At 37.7% G+C, this 23,248-nt stretch overlaps 1 protein-coding gene across 4 annotated transcripts in view; it reads right to left on the reverse strand.

The window, feature by feature from the left end:
• The window catches only part of LPHN2 (latrophilin 2), a 152,727-nt gene that overhangs the window by 17,133 nt on the left and 112,346 nt on the right, over window positions 1–23,248 (reverse strand). For all 4 annotated transcript variants that reach the window (XM_009333816.1, XM_009333815.1, XM_009333817.1 and 1 more), the window contains 11 exons: window positions 20,199–20,495; window positions 19,551–19,654; window positions 18,524–18,709; window positions 17,436–17,474; window positions 14,338–14,521; window positions 12,307–12,429; window positions 11,832–12,037; window positions 10,576–10,749; window positions 9,310–9,519; window positions 8,090–8,310; window positions 6,736–6,802 (listed from right to left, as the gene is read on the reverse strand). In XM_009333816.1, coding sequence (XP_009332091.1) covers window positions 6,736–6,802; window positions 8,090–8,310; window positions 9,310–9,519; window positions 10,576–10,749; window positions 11,832–12,037; window positions 12,307–12,429; window positions 14,338–14,521; window positions 17,436–17,474; window positions 18,524–18,709; window positions 19,551–19,654; window positions 20,199–20,495 — 1,811 coding nt within the window. The remainder of the gene's footprint in view (window positions 1–6,735; window positions 6,803–8,089; window positions 8,311–9,309; window positions 9,520–10,575; window positions 10,750–11,831; window positions 12,038–12,306; window positions 12,430–14,337; window positions 14,522–17,435; window positions 17,475–18,523; window positions 18,710–19,550; window positions 19,655–20,198; window positions 20,496–23,248) is intronic.

Here is a 23,248-nt window from a genome sequence, read left to right on the forward strand (position 1 = left end):
TCACTCCTCCCCACCCGGTGGGATGGGGGAGAGAATTGGAAAAGTAAAAGTGAGAAAACTCGTGGGTTGAGATAAAAACAGTTTAATAATTGAAATAAAATAAAATAAGAATAACAACAACAACAACAATAAAAGAATATACAAAGCAAGTGATGCACGATGCAGTTGCTCACCACCCGCCGACCGATGCCCAGCCAGTCCCTGAGCAGCAGCCCCCCGGCCAGCTTTCCCCAGTTTCTGTGCTGAGCATGACGTCACACGGTATGGAATGTCCTTTTGGCCAGTTGGGGTCGGCTGTCCTGGCTGTGCCCCCTCCCAGCTTCTTGTGCACCTCCAGCCTTCTCAGTCAGTAGAGCATGCGGAGCTGAAAAGTCCTTGACTAGTGTAAGCACTGCTCAGCAACAACTAAAACATCGGTGTGTTGTCAACTTTGTTCTCATCCTAAATCCAAAACACAGCACTGTACCAGCTACTAGGAAGAAAATTAACTCCATCCCAGCCGAAACCAGGACAACCACAACACATTGTAATCATTTTGTTCCTCTTATCTAGGTTTTCACTGTACTGCGTAAGTTCCTTGGGTGAGAAAACAAGTTGATTCTCTCGCTGGCCTTTGCACCAGACAGAGGACGGGGGCTCTGCGCGTGACTTGACCCTCAGTTCCATGCTTTTGCAGGCAGACTTTCTTCTTATGTATTTGAAAAAGTTTCTTGCACATTTTGGTAGCTGACATAACATGAACTTCTCCAGCCTGCTTAAAAAAATATAACTTCGATTTACTTTTTGTGAAAACAAACAGATTAAGAGCTAAGAGACATGCCTCATGCCAATCCTAACACGTAAATCAACTTTGGCTGCAACCTGTGCAACTGGGAGTGCACAATCCAGTTCAGAATAGTATTTACAGCACAGTTGGAAGCTAATCCTTGCCTAAGTAGCTACCCTGGAGTATCCTGTATTGTACTAGCAACATCGTTCTTGGATCAAAAACTCATAGACGTGGCTTAGCCCATAAATGACTGCCTTATGAAACGAGAGGTTTTTATCCTCTGATTCTTTGTACAACTGAAGTGCCGGTTTGACTATGAAAAATCAAAAGCTTGTATTTACATACTGATGTTCCTTCGGTGACATGCAAGCAGACAGGGCCCCCACCCCAGAGCCTGAGCCAAGCTCCAGCGTATTAATGTTTTATGTAGATACTCAGCTCTGTCTGTATATATGTCCTTGCTGGACTAGGGAATAACTGTACATAGCAGTTTCTTAATAGACACTTTAATTCTAATTTAGGTACAGAACCCCAAAAGCAGCCCACAGAAATAATACTGCTGTATCACAGTAGCTGAAAAAGTCCTTCCAAGAAAAAAAGCAAAAAAAGCAAAATATTGTACTTTGAAGACAAAGTAGCTATGACAACAGAGCATATGATACTTGTTTCTCCATCACTGTGAAATATTGCATAGTTTTCAGTTTCAGCAGTCAAAAGATCATGGTTTGCCACTTGTTCAAACATGCTGGCATCTGTGTTACACATTGTATTGTTATCAAAAGCCTATTTTGCCCGCTTACAAATACTGTAACCGAATCTTTCTATAGATTTGCTTTTGGCTCCCTTACTGCTCTTCATCTAGAATTCATTGTTTTGGGAGGAACTCATGAGTTAAAGACTTTTGGGCATCCTGCCATTTTATTACACAAGACACTAAGCAGTGAGGGAAGGGAACTTGCTGGAGAATAATTGGTTTTAGAATGGATGGCTGAATTACTTTTCTTGGTGAGAAATACGTGGGGGGAGAAGGAAACCCACTTAGTGCTTTTGCATTCACTTGTACCAACTTTGCATAAGGAAAGCTTTCTCAGCCCTGAGCAACTTGGTCTGAGCTCAGAGCTGAGCCTGTTTTGAGCAGGAGGTTGGACCACAGATCTCCTGAAGTCCCTTCCAACCTGAATTGTTTCATGACTGTGTGAGGATTGAACTGTTACTGATCTAAGCAAATGAATCTGTAGATGTTTTCCAAGCTTGACAGATGGTCTGAGCAGGACACCTTTCTTTAAGAAGAATGTTCTCCACTAACATGCAGTACTCTGGGGTCACCTAAAGGCCCACATGAATGGCAAGATGGGTTATTGAAAGCAAACTTGTAAGGGAAAAAATGGGCCTCTGACAATGACGACCTTCTCATCACTTCATATAACATAAAGGAGTAGCAACTGATGGCTGGGCCTCATCCTGACAACTGGGCTGCATCCACCCCAGATGAACCAAAATCTGCACCTGAACAGTACCGCTCTCCTTCAATGATAATAAAAACTATAAATACATCGTGTAAACACACACACACAGCCAGAGTGTATAGATCTCAAACAGTCGTGAAATTATACCCTTGATGAAGTCAGTAAAACCTTTTTCATGCTGCACTTCTGAAAATCAGACCAACACTCTTTTGGAGGCTAAAAATAAGAATTTAAAAGTCTGGTCAGGCATCAGGTTCGGATTTGAAGATTCTGCTGTGATACCGAGAGTGACAAAACACACTGTTACAGTAGGTGGAGCTATAATGTGAGGTCTCTTAAAACATTAGCTGATAAGAATAAGCAAAAACTTGGATCGATGGTATTTCATTAATGTTTATACTAGGTTTTTGCTGTAATTTCTAAAATGTATTATCCACTATAAGAGACAAGATACTGGATTACATAGAGAACTAGCTTAATCTATACTCTGATTTTAGAAATGTAGGTAAAAGTGAAAAAAAGTAATTAGAGCACATTTTAAGATACCAATTTCTACTTATCTCTTAGTATGACAAGCGTAATTGGATAGAACGGAGCAAAAGAAAGACAGGATATATATTAAAAAATAAAAAGTAACTACTTTAAAATATAAAATTTGAAGAATTTTTATGGTAATAATCAAATGCAGCACTCTGGAAGATCATGCTTCTTCCCTCAGCCAACACACAGAGGGCCATTTCTCGTTTGGAAATCAGAAGGTACTGGACATGAAAAATGGTGTAAGTAGGATTTTTGTCTTTCTGGCACCTGAAACCTATGTAATTTTGAGAGAGGGAGTGTCTTCAAGTCACTTTAACTTTTTTAAAAAGTGGATGTAATAACCTGCACAGAAGACTAACGGATTGGAATTAGTTGCAGGTACAATGAATTAGTAGCCAAATAAAGCTAGATTTTGCAGTAATTATGATAAATTTCCCCCTGTGAGCAATAGATAAATACCATTTATCAAGTATCCACTATAGAAAGTTATACATGTATTATTTATATACATAAGCTTACCAATACAGTCCCTTTTCATATGTGGAACTAGATTATGTGTGCATCTGTATGTATACATCCACTGACTTTGGTGAAGCAATGCCTCAACCTGAGTGAAAAAAGAAACTATCTTTCCTATGTTAATGGAACAGGACATCCCAGGAATTTTTGCTTAAACAACCTTCAGTAGCCTAATATATTGGCTCCATCTGTGAGAAGCAAACTCCAGTGGTCTTGGCTGAATTAACGTCAAACCAGTATCACCCATTCCTTGGATATGAATGAATATGGATCTACATAGAAGTCAAAATACTCAGGCTTTTCTGACCCTACATTACAGGAGTGCATTGTTTGTTTTATAGCCATCAACCTGCTCAACTGAATCACGTCTGCCTGAGCTTAGCAGCTTAAAATTCATTCCACACAGCCTGCAGTGCTGACATGGATATGATAAGACAGAAGAACAGAAACACCACTCTGAAGTAACCTAGCTGAACTGCACATGTTCTGACCCTTTTTGAACTCCCCGGAGCTTTTGTTACCTGGCAAATGCAGCTCTAAAACTGCTCTTGTATCTCCAGATCTTTGCTCTTAGCCATGCAGAAGCCTATTTCTCCCTGGGACTGGCAGCGAGAAAGGTGCTCTCTGAAGAAGGCTTCTAAATGAGTGTGCATGCTGAACTCTTACTGAACTGAATTAATTATTAAAGATGCAGATGGAGCTGTCCAAATGATAAGAACAGCTCCTAACGCATCATGATCCAAGCTTTCATTAAACCATTTCAGGCATACTAATGGTTTCCCACCGCTCATTACTTACATACTCTTTTCTCATAGATATAATAACCCTGGTGCCCAAAGGCATGACAGGCTATGGAAATAGTTTAGTTGAAAGTTCCTCAGAAGACGTACTAAGGAACTTCATACTTCCCCCCATACTTCCCATCCTCATTTTGTACAAACCTGTATACAGATACAAGCTTATAAACTCAGAGAAAAATCTTTAAATTAAAGTAGTAAGCAATATTGTCAAAAAAGAGTTTATGTGCATTGACAGTACTATTAAACTGAGAATCATAAAAGTGATTTGATTAACATGTTAAAAAGCTTATCAAGGTGAAATTCTCACATGTTGCTGACACTAAGTAAGCTATACTGCAAATATGGCTCTTCGGTTACACTGCCCATGACATATTATTTTTCAGCCATTACACTTCTCACAGTTCTTCCTCCAGTCTCTCTTGCTTTCTCAGTTGGGACGATTAGAGGGCAAAGCAATTGCTAGAGAAGAATTACTCCCAGGAACTGTGCTGTGATTGCTACCTGCTGTTTCATATTTTTGAAGTTGGGAATACTGCTCCCAAAGGCCTTTTGCGTCTCAGACTAAATGATTTGCTGGAGGATAATAATGTCATGGCCAGTAAATAATAGTGAACTATGTCTGTACATGGTCAATATGATTAAATGTCCTTCACCTCTATTCTCACTCTGACCTGGTTATGAGGAAGTGAAAAAGCCGTCAGCAATGCCCAAGGCTTCCCATGTGAAATTTTATTTTAAAGCGAGGGAGAGAAATAGAGGTAACAGCAAAATACTCCCACTAACAATAAAATAAAAAGCTAGGCACAGAAAGCAAAATTATCACCACACAATCAGACTTGAGGTAACTGAACTATTGTGGTATGAAACTTCGAACAATTTTCTAGTAACGATTACAACTGCAAGAAGCAACTTCGTGTTGAAAAATATTGTCTCTCATATTGAAAATACTAAGTATATCTTTCAATTGTAATTGTAGGTTTAATTAAAAAGTCCCTATCATCCTGAGACTCGATTTAATTTAAATGTATTTAGAATAAACTCTGTACAATTATTATGGTCTATACTTAAATCTTACAAACACTGTAATTTTTCTAATTCAACTCATACACACATGAGTTTTGGCATCTACGCCTACTTCTTTGAAAATATGCCAACGAACTCAAACAACTTCTACACTGCACAACTATCTTTTCTTAAGTGACTGCTCAAGGATTGAAATAGTTTTTGATATAAACAGAGAGTAAACCCAACCTAAATATACATAAGCTTATTTCAATATTGAAGTTACCAGGAAGGAATAAAGTACCCCCAAAAGATTGGCTGGGTACATTTTTTATAGAAAGTTCCATAATCAAAGTATCAGTTTATTTTTACATGGAGAAGTAATGTAAACTATAAGCTACAAAAAGTGTTGAAAGCGTACGTCCGGCGTATAGATCTATAAAAGTCAGAAATTTCAAAATTATGCCTGGTGCATGTGCTTCAGGCTGAAAAAATAATAATGACAAAAATACAATTCCTGAATTTGGAAATTCAAGGGAACTGAACTTCTGTTAACATTTCACAACTCTACCACTGTATAAAGGCAGGGGAACAGGTAACTATTTAGACTTTCAAAAGCATGAAAACAAATTAATTCATCCTTCCAAACTATCAGCAGTTATGAGAAAAGCTCTCTATGTACGTAGGCTATGTCCCCAGCACCAGCCATCTAGAATATTTCCGAAGTATAGCCAGGCTTTAAAGATACTGAACTAGCAGAGAAAAACAAGGTGAGCCAAAATACACATCTTGCATTCACTTTCCTTCCAAATTCCTACATTGTGCAGTATTGGTATTATTAGTTTGAAATAACGGCAGATGTTTTTTCCCTGGGTTGACAGATGACTACACGCTTTTTACCTGAAAGCGCTCAGAGAATGGATAATTGATGTACGAACACAATGTTCAATCTTAAATGGACAATGGGGCACACAGCTGTGGGTGTACAGATGGGTGTGCATGCATACAAAGACTTTACTCAAATGATTGCAAGAACGTGTATATGCTTTCTACTGGTTACATAATATTCTATTATTTATACTAAAACAGATGAACTTGTATGTCTGACACATTACATGTAGCATAAATACACACAGAAGTAGTCATGGAAAAATATGCATATGCATATGCAAATACACATACAAATACTGTGTAAGTGTAATGAAATATAAGACTTATTTAATTATCCAATGCATTAGAACACCCTTTTGAGATAATTATGTTGGATAATTAGCAGTTAAATTCTGGAACATGTACAATAGTGACTCAATTGAAAGCAATAATAATGGTTCCTTTAAAAAAAAACAACTGTGTTTAGTACTTCATTGATTTTTCATATGACTACACATGTCAATACGACCTTCAGAGTTCAAGCCATTAGGAAAAAATGGCTATGCTGAAATGCCACCACAGCTTTGACAAATAATCATTTGGTCACACTCTTTAAAAGATTCCTAAACATTTACATAACCATTGGTCACATTACAAATTGTTTATAAGCATTTTCATGAAATGTCTTGTGGTATTGACTGATGTTATTCAATCTTTTTAACTTTGCTGTGAAGCAACCTAAAACGAAAGGAGAAAACAAAGTTCTTACCAGAATAATAAAGGTAACAGGTCCAATGAAACTCCAGATAAAATAGTTATCTACATGGAGCCAGCAACTATCATGGAAAAAAAGAGAATGAAAAGTGAACAATTGCATTAGCACCTCAGTCCAATAAATGGAAAGTGCAAAAATACTTCTTAAGCTAACATTTTACCAGTAAACAATGATAAACATTGCACAGTACCACTTAGTCCATGGATAATTTTCCCTAACCTGAAACTCTTCTGATGAGTCCTGTTTAATAACACTATTGAACTTAAAAATACATCATCAGAATGGCTAACGTATAAGAAGAAACAAAACCAAAATGAGCTCTCTCTCTTTTCAGTCAAGATTTGGTCACAGGTGCTATCATGGACTAATGAATCTAACATCAATAAATATTTTTCACAGGTTTTCCATGTAATCTTCAAAATCCGCTTTTAACTTTGTATCATATGCACAGTGCTTACTCCTGAGGAATAAGAGACAGAAAATGTTCAGATGCCATGTTTTGCTGAAAAACAATATGGTATAAATAAAATGCCCCAACTGGCAGTTGAACAGTAAAGAAAGAACACATATGATACCAGACTAAACAACGTATAAACCTATCAGGGCTGACTTCACTTAGCGGTTTGTTTTTCATACAGGCCAGTTCCCTGCTCACCAGCTCTTATTTGTCTTTCATCAGTAGCAAAATCAAGCAGCTTTCTTGTAGTCAACAGTATCTTCCCATTCTGTAACTAATTTCATCAAAGGACAAAGTAAACACTACTGGAAGGCAAATTCATGCCTCCAGCAACTCAAATCCTCAGAAATGTTTTCTGTCTACCTTCTGTCACTTCCTATATATAGCTGTATTTTTGTAAATCAAAGGCAGTGGCTAATTTTAATCCTGCTCTACTCGCCTGATAAAATATTATCAAAGTGAAACATATGGGTTGGAATATTGTACTGTCATAATTCGGGACGAGAGTTAGCTAGAGGGGCAGTTGAACAAAGAGATCTAATGAAGCATTAGCTTAAAACTGGGTGGTTAGGCCTGTCAGATACTTTAAGTTGAGAATTTTTACTTAATATACATTTGAGGCCAAAAAGTTATTTACTTTTTCAATTTGTTTCAGGTCAATCTTTTGTGTTGAAAGAAAGACCATAATTTAGAATCGGTCTCTCTAGAGTACGAATCCTCTGAACCTAGAGAATTACAAAAGACTTGATTGTAATTTGTGCACAGCATTGCCATTCTCTTACCAATAAAGCTTTCAGATGGTATTTCAGTCTGTCAGGGACCCTCTGACAGCTAATAGGCTTTAAAAAATTATTCACTTGAAAAACACTCAGGTCACTTGCAATTACTTACGCTTTCTCTGTTCCGTAGCTCTTATAGTCAATAGCTGCTGAGACACCAACTACTGTAGCAGGGAAGAGGTAGCCAGCAACATAATAGTACTTCTTCCTAGAATATTCACTTTCAAATACTTCTACTAACATTAGATAAAGCTGCACTCCTTCTAGACACATCCAGGCAAAGGCTGCCAGGAAGAAAAAGTGTAAGAGACCTGCGAATATTGGACATGCAATCTGCAAAGAAAAAGAAAGATGGAAATATAAACCACAAAATCTTCACATCATTACATCTCCAATTAAATAGTGTGTAATAGAACAGCATATACTTCTAGCAGAGATCTTTCACAAATTCAGGAGCATTTTCCCTACCTGAAAACTGAACATTTGAAAATACTGATGTGTGCTCAGTAGCTACAGAAAGTAAATTAGCTGAACAGCATGAATGAAGATAAGGAAATCACACCCTCACTCCCCAGTCTTCAATTATAGAGTGGACTTTTCAATTTTATAAGCAACTCTTAAATTTTGAAACTGATATGGTTTTAGGACTTACAGTTTAGATAATCTGAGACATGAACAGTTGGTTCTAGATGCATAATGTAATACCGCTTATTTAAAACTGTGAAGCGGCCACCAAGCCATTTTCATCTGCCGTAATTTGGAAGTTTCTATTGTCGTAACAGAAATCAATCTGAATTCTCTCCCCTTTGGCTGAGTTCTGGATGAAACTATACTGAATTATTAGATTTCAATCCAATGAATCGTTTCAGAATTAATTTCACCAATACTGCCAAAAAACCTGCATGAATGTGCAGTGCAAAAAATATGTAAATAGATAGATGAGGCTCTGTACTAATATATATACACAAAAAAGTAGTCAATAGCTGTTGAGACATATGAATATATAGAGGAAACGTATAGATGTTCCTAGTACGTCAACATTTAATTTCATCTCCTCTTTCAAAAGTTTAACCACCTGCTTCGTTAACAGCTGATGTTTCTCAACTGAAAATGAAAAACATTGCAGTAAGTGGGAAATTAAGGCCACAGTGATATTTTTTATGGATGTAAATACTATTTATGAACGTGTCTATCTTATTTTCACACTGAGCTTTTATTTCAGCCTTGCTGTGTCAGAATGCTGAAAGCTTGGCATGTTGTCATGTTTTAATTCAAATCCATTTCAAACAGTCATTTCAGAGAACAAGATCAGTACACACAGAGAAAACTTACCTTGTACTCTGTCTTATCGATGCCTATTAGGAAAATGAACTCAGCAATGAATAGGTTGATACAAAGGTTCTTGTGAATAGTGTTACGATCACTTTGCAGGCCACGGAAAAAACAGAATGTGAAGATGCAGATGGCCAGGCAAACAAGAGAGATGACAATTCCCACCCAGGTGATGACAGTGAGGAGCAATTCGTGCACTCCATCTTTGTACTAGAAATAACCAAGAATGGAGAAAATTAATATGACTCTTTATGAGTATAAACAAAAACCTATTTTCACACGTAGCATCCAGAAAAGTTACTTGTTCTTTACATGAGATGGGCAAAATGTACTTAGTAATTTCTCAGTCTCAGGTCAGCTTCCCAGAAGAGCAAGATTAGGGTAAGTAGAAGAGGAACAGGTCTGAGAGAAAAATGTAACTATTTTAGCCAGATCAGATAGCATTTTTACTTTTCCTATGGCTCGCTGTAAACTTGTCAGACATGAACAAGGAGAGTAATGTGAAAGTGCCACTGGACTCTGATGCAAAGAGGAGAGCTTTCCCTGGGACCTTCTATAAGAGTACATGTTCTTTCCTACAGACCTGCAACTCCACAGCGGAGAAGAAAGCAACGATTTACACACCAATTAGGACAAAATGCAGAATATGTTCCACGTGTAATTCCAGCTCTAATCTCACGTTTAGCTAAAGAAGCTTCCTTGCTTCAGTTGCGAGAGAATCACTTTTGTCATCTCTGTTATCTTTTCAGCGACCTTTCCGAATACAACGCCTTTATGAGAAGTCTCATATCCTTGCAAATATTGCGTGCTCCAGGCCCCCTGACATCCAGCAAGTGCTTTAACTAGACAACAAAACTTCAGAGCATGAAGAGGCATTTAAACAACCAGTATGGAAGCTCCCTGACCTTCCTGCTCTAAAGAGAGCTGACACTTGTGCTTCCAGGGAACAGCCTGCACAGCTGCCCCTACAGATACTCTCCAGCTGTACTGAGGGGAAGTCTGTAAAACAGCTGTAAGGTTGGTCAGTAACTCTAAAATATGACTTGAAGTAAACTCTTGTCCTTCCTTGTTTTTCTTTCCTGTTATTTTGCTTGTAACTTCATGGGTGAGGAAGGAAAGTGCTACAGAAAGCAAATTGTTTTGGAAAGAGGGGGTAGAAGCTATAAATACTTAAGAAACTTCAGCAATTTTGGATCTTGCTAAAAATTTAAAGCTAAATCTTTAGAAGTTTGTTCCCTGCCGATGGCTAGAAACATCATTACCTACCACAATTTCTCGATGAGCCATAAGAATTGCAAAGTTGGTTAGGTGACTGCAAGCACACGTTGTATGAGTTTTATTTGTGTCAACCAGTTTGCAGCCTTGAGTTGACCAGTATCCCATCATAGTCCTCTCTGAGTAGTTCCAGAAGGAACAATTTGCATTGAAATAATTGTCAGGCTGGGAGATAAAAGGATAGCAGAAAATGAGGATTTTACACACTAAGATGGCAATAACGATTGTTTAATATGTGTAAAGGGTAATTTAGATTAAACTTTGCATGTTTCGGACAATAAAGTTTTTCATCAGCAAAACTGTGGACTATGTTATACAAGGAAGACATCTAGTTTAAAAGGGACTTTATAGTCCGAAACACTCTTAAGTGTAGTCTCAATTACTGTAGACCCAATTTTAAACAATTACAATTTCCATCTTACGATTTTATGCACTGATGGTACATTATAGCCATTTTTGCTTTCTGCAAAATTAGGACTGCAAATTTATTCTGAGGATACTTTTCCTATAATTGAGAATTTGAAAAGATGATCTTTTTCCTTTGATCCTCACCTTTGGTCAGGCCAAAGTCATGTGAACAGACATCAGGAAAAAGTTCATTCCTCAATGCCTATCTATTTTGATGAAAACCAATCAAAACAGATTTATAAAAAGAGGCAAAATGAGAGGAAAATACAACCATATTTTCTCTATCACATAGTAATTATTTACTTTCCCCATGTGAGACATGAAAACAGAAAGGACCAAACTAACAAGCAAAGAAACTCATCAAATAAGTTACCATGAAGAAAATATACACAAATTTAAAGTATAACAAACCAAGATATAATACTTTATTCTTCACTGAATAAATGCATTTAAACAATTTGTATAGGCTTCCAGAACTTGGTCCAAAATTAGTGTAAAAAGTTAAAGTGTCATTAAAAGTTGCTACATCAGACCATCAAGAATCTTAACAGTTATTTCCTACCCTGCTACTAAAGTAAGAGTTAATTTTCAGTTAGAAACAAATTAGTCATTTACATTTTCATGTTGATTACTGAATTAGCTTTCATTAAGAATACACTTAAGTTCTAATAATCACTGAACCAGGCTCATTTAATTTTATGTTCATAGACTTAACTAAGCTTGTGTCTCTGACCTAGTCCAACATTTAAAATTCAAATGGAAAAAAGGTTATTTTTCTGCATTGCTTTTCTCTCTTGCTGATTTTATGACCTTCCCATTAATTCATTAGTATAACTCACATCAATGTGTTCCAGTGTAAAATGCACAGGATCAGTCAGGTACACCCGGCTAGACTCCTTGTTGATAGAAGCTGCAATGACGTGGGAGTTGACTGCGATCGTGCTATTCCGCCCAGCAAAGTCGCTGCCTAGCTTTATGGTTGCATTTTCAGTACTGAGAAAACGTCCCAAACTTTTGTAAATGATGAAAACCAGTTTTGCTAATCCTACAGAAGAAAAAAAATCCCATCATCACGCCACAGAGGTCTACAGAAAGACAGCAACCTGTACTCTAATGAACTGACAATAAAGCATCACTGAACAGAGAGGCATTTTCAGGCTACGGATTTGAAGAAAAACGCTCAGGTACCCACGATCTTCAAGAAAAAACAACAGAGCAGTTTTGTTGTGTTTTGTTTTGATATTTTAACTGGGGGAGGTAATGTAGGTTTTATAAAAGTTAATGGAGTTTCAGTGCTCCGTGCCCAAGACTCACCGTTCCTGCTGTTCTGTTTCACAGTGCTTGCAGAGAGCTGAATCGAGTTGCCTCCTTTACTGCCCTGAGGAAATTTCAAGTCCTGCACCTGGCCCTCAGTAATGAGCACTGCAACATCCAAAACTAAGCAGACCAGAAAAAAAAGAAAAGTGGTAAAAAAAGAGAATGCAGAGAAAGTCTCTTGGCCAGATTGCAATACGCCAGATGACAATATTTCCCCCCACTCTTCATTTAGTTTTCTCACACTGCTGTCCTCATTTGCCACCATAAGACAGATCTGTACTGCATGTTTCAAGCACACAGAGTTAGTGTCTAGTGCACACTACTAAAATGACAGCACTTTAATAGTGATAACATGACATCAAACCTTGTTTTAATTTGTGCCCCCAAAACATCCACTTAAAAATACCACACACATATGTCGCAGAGAAATGTTACATTTTGAAGCTCCTAACATCTACACAGTATCCTCTGCTAATAAATTTAGAACTTTAAGTATTGATTTAGATATAAAGAGTTTTTAAAACAGTCAGCAAATGAATACCTAAGTATACTTATGCTGTGTATTTAGCTAAATCAGTATTTGTATCTAAAAAAAAATTTCTATTTTTTTTCCTAAATCTAATTCTGTATAAAGGTTTATAGGAAACCATTTTATTCGTTCTGCTAAAAAATATTTAAATTGAAAAATTAGATGCCACTCAGCCTTACTTAAGATTTAATTTTATAACACATTGTATATTGGGAAGCTTTGATGGGATTACCATCGCAGGCTGGATTCCCTTGGATATGTAAAATCATGTAGGTCAGAGTAGTCAATTTCTCGACAAATATCTGCATTATATTAAACTGGTCTAACTATAGGTCTAAACTATAGACCGACAAAAGGTACGAAATTAGGGAATGATTTCTGTTTCCCTAAGCCACGCAGATGTACGTGCGCTGGGAATTCAGTCTTGCATGGCATCAGAAATGTGTTACTAACTATGACTTGAAGACAGCTTATCACAAGAAGTGATGTTCAGACAGTATACTGAGCTCCATGGAACTGCTCGTGTACATCCTGAGAGAGATTTTCTGTGGTTCTACCCACATTCCTTCAGAAACAACTGGTGCTGTTACTTTGATAATGGACTGTAACACCTTTCCCCATCCTTTCCCACTATCTACTCAAATTAAAAACTAGGCAGAATCATCTTCTACAGTTACAAATATGCAGACATTGAAACGTGAAAAGTCTCATTTCTGCCGTCTATTCCAACTCTCCATCTCGGTACCCCTCAAATTAGCAGACTTCCAGCTTCTTTGTACCTCTCTGAGACTACGTGAATCTCTGTAATAAAATGAAGGAATTTTAATTTTATGCATAGCAATGATTTTTGCTTTAACACATCCCGTGTATCACTATTTGCACATCTCTAGTACCAAACCCCTTCATTTCTCTGTCACCACTTAAATTCCAAATTATGCTCCAACTATCTTCAGCTATTCCACAGTCTCTGGAGCATAGCTATTCTGCATTATGGGAGATGTAGTTCACTGAACACATTTTTACCTGAAGGCAGTCATGTTTAATATAAACATTTGGCCTATGTTCTGAGTGCCTAAAATATTTAACTGGCAGAGTATGTTGCAAAAAAGTAATTTAAATTCATTAGGAACAGTTTATATATAACAGGAAAGCATTTCTGCAGCTCTACAGAAAGCAGTTGCCTCAAAAAATCCATACTCTGCCATTTAAGCACTCCTCATATCCATACTTTCTGCTAATGATTTTTCAGTGGTAAATCAACTTTGCAACATCAACTGCTTTCCATTTTACACTGTATTAATGACACTAATGAAGAGTGCTAATTTTGAAGAACTAAACAAGAAAGGCGTGTCTCCCCCACTTAGAAGCATTTACCTTTCCACCAAAAGTTGCGCAGCTCAGCTTTCAAAGAGCATGTCACTATCTGGGATACTTTTTCCTGATTTTGCATGAAGCAATGCACAGCACTTCAAAATATGCTTGAAAAGAAATTGACTTACCGATATTTTCTGTGGGCATTGAGACTCTAGTTGGTTCTAAGAGATTATCAGCCAAGACAAAAGCCCCTTCTTCTAACGTATCAAGTAGCATTGTGGCTGCATGGGCTTGTTCTGAAGAATTCATGTCCTTCCAGGACTCCAGAGCTTCAGGCCTGAGCAGGTTGTCCACTGTATCCACAATTGCCTGCATTCATTAGAAAACTACCATTAGGTCCGATTGCCCCAGGCAGCTGGGGAAAATTTCCAACGTTATCTGGTGACAATTATAATACTTAACTGTCAGAATGATTTACTGTGATTTAATGGCACTAGAAAACTATTTTCAACATAAAAATATTTTCCATCCTCTCGCTGGATTAGCTATTAATAGAAGTGCAGTTAGCCAGTAGCATTGTGTGGTCTCTAAGTGGTAAACATGCAGATTTGACTCGTCTCGTGTCAGATATAAAGACGGTCTTATTGATGTGCTGAAAAATGTAAAAATAAACCCCAGAAGTTTTGCCTGAAGCTTTCATCTTAAAGTTAATGTCAAAATGTATAACTTCTATTTAAAAATACTAATGCCAAAATTGGCATTCTGCAGCTTAGTCTAAAATGACAATAATACTCTTCTGGAAACTTAGCCCAACTCATGCAGCCATAGCACTATAAACTACTTGTCTATGACAAACTGCCTTCTTTATTACAGGAGGCATGAAATGAAGCTGACTCAGTGGATATAAATTAGCCCGGGACACTCTCACTCCCCCTCCTGTTCCTGTACCTGTTCATAGATACTTAAAAAGATTACTAACTCCCATTCCTGCACAAAGGTCAGTCAAAAAAGGAAATCAATAGAGCAAACAAGATGTCCACTGACTGTCCCTGTTATCAGTGAAGGCAAAACTGTAAAACTGAATAAAGCTGCTATTTTAAAAAGTCTTTCTTGTAACAACTCTATCATCATGTTTTAAGGTTCATTAAGCTGCATATAAAGTAACAGTAAATAAGGAAGAAGAAGAATTCAGTGACATGATTACATTATTTTTACAAAATAATCCAATCAATCAGAGTAATCAGTTAATCAATTGAAGGCAGGCTCTTACATTAATGCATAATGGAGCTGTGCATTGAGTATGCTGTGCATTGAGTACGCCATGCATTGCTGAAACACCCTGTTTACTCTGTCCCATTTACCTAGTCATAATGTGTCATTAAGCATATATATAATTTGTTTGATCAATTTAAAAGCATTGGGAATGGAAACAGAACACATTGTACAAATAGAAAGATGTCAGTCTGGAATACCATATTGTGCAAATAAACGAACAGGAAAAGTTGGTCAAGGCTATTGTCAGAGCAATATTAATTAGCCTAATCCATTTTAATATCCTCTTTCTGTCTGCATTGTGAGCCGTCACGACCTTCCTGGCAGGTGGAAGATACTTCGAAGTGGCATTAAAGCCTTTTTTCTTTCTCTAATGGGAGACAGAATAGTCAAAATGCTCGCACTGATACTGCTACAGCCATTAACTAGAGTGGAACAGAAATTGGTCTGCAGAGGCCAGATTCATTAGTCACCAAGAAATACAGATTGGAGCCTCTAATCTGAGGTACACATGAATCCTCTGTCACAAAGTGGGAACTTGCTTAATTTGCATAGTGTAAGTCAGCTTTTGATTTGTAATTTCAAGAGGTTTATTAGTCTTATCTAAGCAGAGAAGCCCATTTGAGACCTACAGAAAATGACACCGGTCGGAAATTAAGGTTGTGCTACGGTTTCTTGTATATCTCCATATAGCGCTGACAGTATGCATTCATTAATATGAAATGGTTTTTATTTATTACAGGATAATCTAACTCTGCACTTTTGCTGTGGAAAATGATCACCTGCCCAGTAATATTTCTGAGGCGTTCTCTCCTCTCAGACAGAGGTGAGCGGCGGTGGGAAGACCATGCGGCCCCTGTGATGCAGCTGTCGGAGCAACCCCATTACTGCTCTTCTCACGTTCATGTTTACTATTGAAAATGAAGTATGAAAACTCAGTGTACTCAAACCGTATCTGCTGGATTTCCCTTTACTATTAAAAACTATTTGCTAATATAATACTATTACAATTATTATTATTTGAGAAGTGAATTTCTCTCCAGATCTTTGTCTCTTTTTGTCAATTTTTGGCATAACTGGACTTCTCCCATCCACTTCCTGGGCTGCAGGATAAAAGACAGAAGCGCCCTGTACAGAGAAATGTCTCTTCAGTATGAGCCTGAATTATTTTATTATGTTGCAAAGCATTTCAAAGTTCTTTTCAAAAATCATTTTACATTTTATCTCAGAGGGTACAAGTAAAAATCAGTATTTTAAAAGAAACTTTGAAAAAATGTGCAATAAAATTTTTCAGAGCCAGACACGATCTGTTCTAGGACTTTTTTCTCTTCTTCACAGGCGCAAGGTGGCATTACTGGCATTGTATTGCAGAGCAGGAGCTGGCCACTATGGACAACCATTCTACAGCAGATGAAAGAAACTGAAAATCGGGTAGCAATGTGTTACCTGCCTTCCAAATAGCCTGGTTAATGGGACACATGGCACACATTTTACTAGCAAAGTTAGAGAAATGTTCATCTTTACATCTTATCCTGAAGTCACTGAATCTGGCCTTTGTAACAACTCTTAAAACTGTAAAAGTGATTTTACTAGGTATAAGAATAAACAAAGAACAAAGCAGGCTATATAATGTACATTTTTCATGCAAGCAAATTAACTCTAAACAGTCTTTGATATAAAATACTACCAAGCTGAAGTAATTTCTGTTAAGTTGCCAGCTTTTTACTCTACCCAAAGTTGTATTATGAGAGAGATGTTACTTCCAATTCAGATAATAACCATTTCTGCTCTTTTAGTTTTGAACAAGTTGAGGTAAAAGAGGTATAAAATTTGTTCTTTTTTTTTTTTTTCTGAGTGTTATACCTGTGCAAAGCCAACATTTGTACAGCTGATATGGGGCACAATACACATTTATCAAAGACTGAAATACATAGGATCATGCAGCAAGATGATAAAGCGTGGCAGGTTGCTGAAGCAGGGAGAAAGCAGGGTGACAGCACAGGAGAGATACCTTAAGGTAAGCCCTGCATGTCTTCTCTCGTTTTTGGAGCTTTTTAGTAAGAAAAAAGAAAATCAGAAGTTAGACACATTCTGGAAAGCTTCAGAAATATAAAAAAATTAGTCTGGTGTTCCAAATCCCAAATTTGAACTATAGCCTGGACATTAATCTAGTTTCTGTCCAGCGATGACTATAAAAAAACATCACACAGGAAACGTTTTTCCCCAACCTTTATACAGGTGCCCAGATATCTTTGCCCAAATGGTGGGATTTGTGTGAAAAGGCCAAAGGAGAAAATCCCTGTGTGGGCATTTGATCTGTCTCTGGGAAAACTCTTTTAAGGGCAGCTAGGGATTGTAAATAAAACTATTGCCAAAATAACGGAGGAGTGCGTGGAGCTCTCTCTCTAAAGGAGGCTGAAAAAATGTTTCATTTGTAGCTTGTTGACTAAGTTGACGCAAAGAAAAGGCCGAGAAATACAGCATTTCCTCTGAGGAAAAGAGTAATGGTAATAACACTTGTGATTTGTATTTAAACCACAAAGACATACGTTTTCTCTGAAATGCTTCTCTGAACATCATTCCAGAGAAAACACTTACTCGTGTTTTAGAGATGCGTATTAGGACATTTTTATAAAGATCAATTATAAGTGATGTTGGCGTCTTTAAAAAGCAAAAAAAGTGCTATTATTCTGCAGGAAGTCAGATTAAAATAAAACCCTGCACCTATGCAGAATCCTGCTGATTTTATTACACGTTCAGGGTTAAAAGGATCACTGGATAAACATGCTGATTTGTTACAGAATTTCTGAGAGCTAATGCCCATTTCCCTCACACTAGTTATAACGCATTCCAGATTTCAATAAGGAACACAGCTATGTATTTTAGGACCAGTCAGCTATTGTGAATTATATCTTATTCCCTAAAGAAGGTAATTGCAACTTTCCGCTGTATATTTACTGCTGTTTTCTCTTACACGTTTATTCCAGAACTATAAGCACGCAGGAACAAAGTATAGATTAATATTTCTGAAAGGAAAAAAATAAAAAAAAACAAGGACAATGGTTATCCCAGCAGGAGGAGATGACGGGAGGTGTGTACCTTGTTGTAACTCCTTCCAGCAGAGTCTTTTTCACTGGGCCGCAATTCCTGCAGCTGAGCATCCAAAATGTCCACGAGCTGCTCCATCAGCCTCACTGATGAACTAACATCGCCAGCGAAGACCGGTCCTTTGGTGTGTTTAGCCAGTTCATTGGCCAGACTAGCAGCATTTTCTCCACTTCTGATCTGAAATGACAATTTATATTATCTCAGCAGGGCCCCTTGTTCTGCTTGCGGCTCCTAATTCCAACTCCCCATGTACCTTTGTTGTGGTGAAATAACCATTTGCACATACATTGAAATCTGCAACTAATTGAGACCAATGACATTCTCTTTATCTCAGAAGATTAAAGGTTCTTAGATCCATGACACACAAAAGCAGTTCTTAACAGCCATCAAAACCAGAAATCAGACTGGGACTTTTGGGCTAGATCTTCTATTCATTCTTACTTTTATTTTATCGCCATTATCAGACAGTAAGAAATCTATTTGTTCATACTAGTGCTTGAGGCATTTGAAAGTCAAGTAGCCTGGTACTGACAACAAATTATCCAGTTTTCATAAACTTAGTACATCTCAGTAGGGAGGGAAAACACAGAAAGTGGCTCTGTGCTCTAATCATACTGTTACTAATGCACTCAGACAAAAATCTATTTATTACAGTATAATTTTTCCTGAACCAAAAAACCTTGCGGTATACCACACTTTTTGCTGCGTGATTTGTAATATTTGACTTATTAAGCAAATATAGCTTTTGTTTTTTGAACACCAGCAAAGCTACTTTGCTTTAAATAGAGATGAAAACACATAATCACAGATTCAGTACAAGAACTTAGAGGGAGAGCATACCAAAACACACATATGAACCTAACTGTTGGGCAATGCTTTGTACGCAAAGTACACGTAACTCCTTCTACTTTAAATGAATGCAGAGTAATAAAGACGGCTTTAACAAACTGAAGTATTAATGCTCAGAGTTAAAATCCTTAATCATCAGTGTACACCAGATTAAAAGGTTTCAACCAACCTTCTGAGCCAGCTGATTTACCCAGTGTGAGGTGCAGTTGCTGAGATCGGGGCCTTTGGGGTTCCACGTTCCCGTTAAGACCACGCAGAGATACGAGGCAGTTCCTACAACAGATGTGGAAAACGACCGTGAAATGGAAACCGTTCTTCTGCATGCATTCAGGAAACCGGCTACACTGTGCTCCTAAGCAATGTTAAACTCTGAATGCCGCTAATGGCAGTAGTTGACAATAATTGACAAAAACGTAAGGAAATAATGTAGATTACAAACAGCAATAAAAAAGTCAGTGAAAAGTACCAGACGTTTTCTGCAAACAAACAAAAAGCCCTTGATTTTTCCTGGAGCTCATCCAGAGGGGAGCTCATAATGAGAAAGGCAGCTGTAAGCATATTTCACAACAGTCCTCAAGCAAAGCCCTAAAATTTGACCTAGATTCTCAGAAGCGCATGCGCAAGGTAATTCTGCGGCTACGCTCAAATGCCGTTTGCAGATTAAAACTTGACCATTGCCTGTAGATACTGCATTCTCCAAGTAACAAAAAATCATGTCACACACAACTTGAGATTAAAAAAAAATTCGCCATGAGAGAGCGGCACACTGCTTTTGAAATGTCTGCTTGAAATCAAGATATATTTTTAAAGGCAATACCTCGTGTTCCTTTGGGGCAAGGGCGTTCAACCATCATTCCTCTTTGTGTCTGAGGCCAGCTAATCCCCCTGGCCTCAGTCGGTTCACAGAATCTCTCTGGCAAAGGGAAAAAACTTGTCACAGGAGGAATTTTGGTTGTGGAAACGGGTGGCGGTGGCTTGGGTCCTCTGCTTCCTTCCTTTGTTCCTCCAGCTAATGTTGTGCTTACGGGACCTTTCTGTGATGTAGTGCTAGTGGTTGACACTGTGGTTTTGTACAGCTCTGCTGAAGAAGTTATTGTCACTGCTGTGGTAGGCACTGCACAGAGAAAAATAGAGTAATAATAAAGTAAATGACTTCAGAATTATAAAAAAAAGTTCTTTAAATGTTATTTATGCAGTTTTAAAGGATTCTCTGGTGTTTCTTCTCCTTTATCTTAATATTACTCTTATTGCTATTCTGTGTGCTTAATATACAATTTTGACTATTTTTTTTTTTACTCCCAGCTCATACCACTATGATGTTTCAGCACATTCTCCAAATAATCTCTTCCGTAATAAAATTGACAGTTACATTTCTAAAGGCTGAATGGCAGGACTAGTGAGCTATCAGTATATAAAAAACATGCTCAAAGCAATTAAAGATTACTTAATCACTTCTGCAGAAGGAGTAACTCAATAGAATAATTTGAATCGGCGTGCCATAAACAATGCAGTCCAGCTTTAACAACAAAGGCAGTGGGCTGTAACTAACGAGACCATTTAAAAGAAAACAGATCTCCAAACTTCAAGTCACCCACTACACACCTTCCAGGAAAATAATTACGATAACATCTTCCTACCCGCAGTCATTCTGCTTGAGAGAGCTGCAGCATGCCCGATTAGCTCCAAACAGAAGCAACGCCTAGCACGTACGTGGTGTTCTCGTGTTTGAACATTTCGGGCCTCAACATCCTTTTTTGATAAAGCGGGTATGAAGACACAACTCGTTCAAGCCAGTGGCAAGAACCTAGTTTAATCTTTTATGAAACACTAGGATCGGCTTAGGCCAAATCGCTTCTGCCTGGGACTCGCAGCTGCTCGCTCCGCTGACCCACGTCGGGAGCGCATCCCTGGAGCTGCTGAGGTACAGCCCGAGCGATGCCACGGTTTTGAGGCTTCGGAGAGAGAAGACTAGTTAACGCTAGTGGAGGTAACAGTCTGGAATTCCTGTTCATCACCTTCAAATATATATTGAGCAACAGCTGAAACAATGCAAGTGAGCAACGTAACTGAAACAGTTATCATTAATTATTTCCAAATCTTCATTAGTGTTCACAGTGCTTTATAGGCACATAAAAGCACAGATCCTTGTGCTTAGAATAAATAAGCTCATCTCAAGTATTTTTTAAATCCTAACTGATACAGAAATAAGTGAAGCTAATTTTAGGATTAACTTCAGCGGATAAAGTGGCTTTTTTCTTTCTTTTTTTCTTCTTCTGCTAAGCCCTTGAACTCTGACTTACCGGACAATGCATTTTCTCTAAATTAAATCATAAACAAAAAAACAAAAGAAGAGCTGCCTCGCTTTCTTTCAGCAGTTGTTTTTTAAGTTAGTGTTTTGAATAAGATTAACTTTCAGTAGTTTGGCAGATAACAACTATTTCAAAATCCTTTTTCAATTATATTTCAGTTATAATATATTAGGAGTCTCAAATATGAATTTATCTTTTTATTTTCATATGCATTTAGAGTGGAGTTTTTGAACATCACAATCTATTTTTAAAGACTAAATGCAAAGATGTGCTTTTCATCCCTCTCTTGCTCACAAATGAGAAACTTCTTCAGAGGCTGTCTTCTCTTCAGTCTCATTCTTGGCTGCTTGAATACAGTCTGTGTAATTGTGCTGAACTCATGGCGCAGCCAGCTACTATGAAACCTATTGAAATCCCCAGATCTGTTCTGCAAGCACTTGCCTGACATCTTGTGAAACTGCTGTAATTTTCTTTTGATTACAATGCATCCAGCCTTCTAGTGCTTTCCCAATTAACATTTGTCAAAAGCATTTGCAATCACTTGCAGAAATGTCAGGCAACGCCTGCTGAATCAGGTCCTGGGGAACGGGGAACTGGTGAGGATGGAGAATGATGCAGGGGACAACCAATTATTACCATCCATCCCCTAACACATTGTGCTAATTAGTACATATTTAATCACTGAAATGTGTATTAGCATTATTGCAATTACTACTCAAACCCTATAATGTTTAGGATAGCTTTGTCTCAGGAGCAACATATCACTGTAGGAATTCATAACAACTCTCTGAAGTTCAGTAGTAGCTGCACCCTGACCTAAAATATCCTGCTGTCATTATGCAACTTTAGGTAGAACAATTTTATTGCTATCCATTAAAATAAATTTCAAAGCATATCACCTATGATTCAAAAATGACCTGCATAGCTTAGTTGTCGTGCATATACTTTAGAAATATATTTATAATCTCAGAATTTAGGAGAAAGACTTCAAACCACCTCTCTCACAAAACTGAGAAAAATACAGATAATTTCTAAGAGATTTTCTCTTGAATTAAATTTTTAAAAAAAGGACAAGTCAGCGTATTTAAGAATGTACCAGGAAACTTCAGACAGTGCTGGAAGGCTGCGAAAGAAGAAGGTTGAAAGAATAATAAACGACCAAACACATCACTTTAAGGAATACATCTAGCTTTTAGAAGGCAGATCATTTTGTTTTTAATGACCTGTTGGGGAACTTAATCTGCAAGGCCATTCTCCTGAGCTGCAAGAAGACACATGATAGCTGCCACCACCTGACGTGTCTCGTTCTGAAAGCTGAGGGTGATGGCATCCGCCGGCTCGCATGCACTGTCTTGCGGAGCGCTTTACCAATATAAGATAATGGCAGTGATGATTAATATGCCGCAGCTAAGAAGAAGAACAAACTCCATGTCGAGGTTATTAACCTATTGTTCCAAGCAGCAGGGGTGAGCTGCTACAAGGCTGAAGATATGATATTTTTGTCCAATGCCAAAAAAGCCGCTTTTACAATGTGAGATTCTATTTTGGACTTTTTGAG

Source organism: Pygoscelis adeliae, unplaced genomic scaffold (genome assembly GCF_000699105.1).
Source record: "Pygoscelis adeliae isolate BGI_AS28 unplaced genomic scaffold, ASM69910v1 Scaffold10, whole genome shotgun sequence".
Lineage (NCBI taxonomy): Eukaryota > Metazoa > Chordata > Aves > Sphenisciformes > Spheniscidae > Pygoscelis > Pygoscelis adeliae.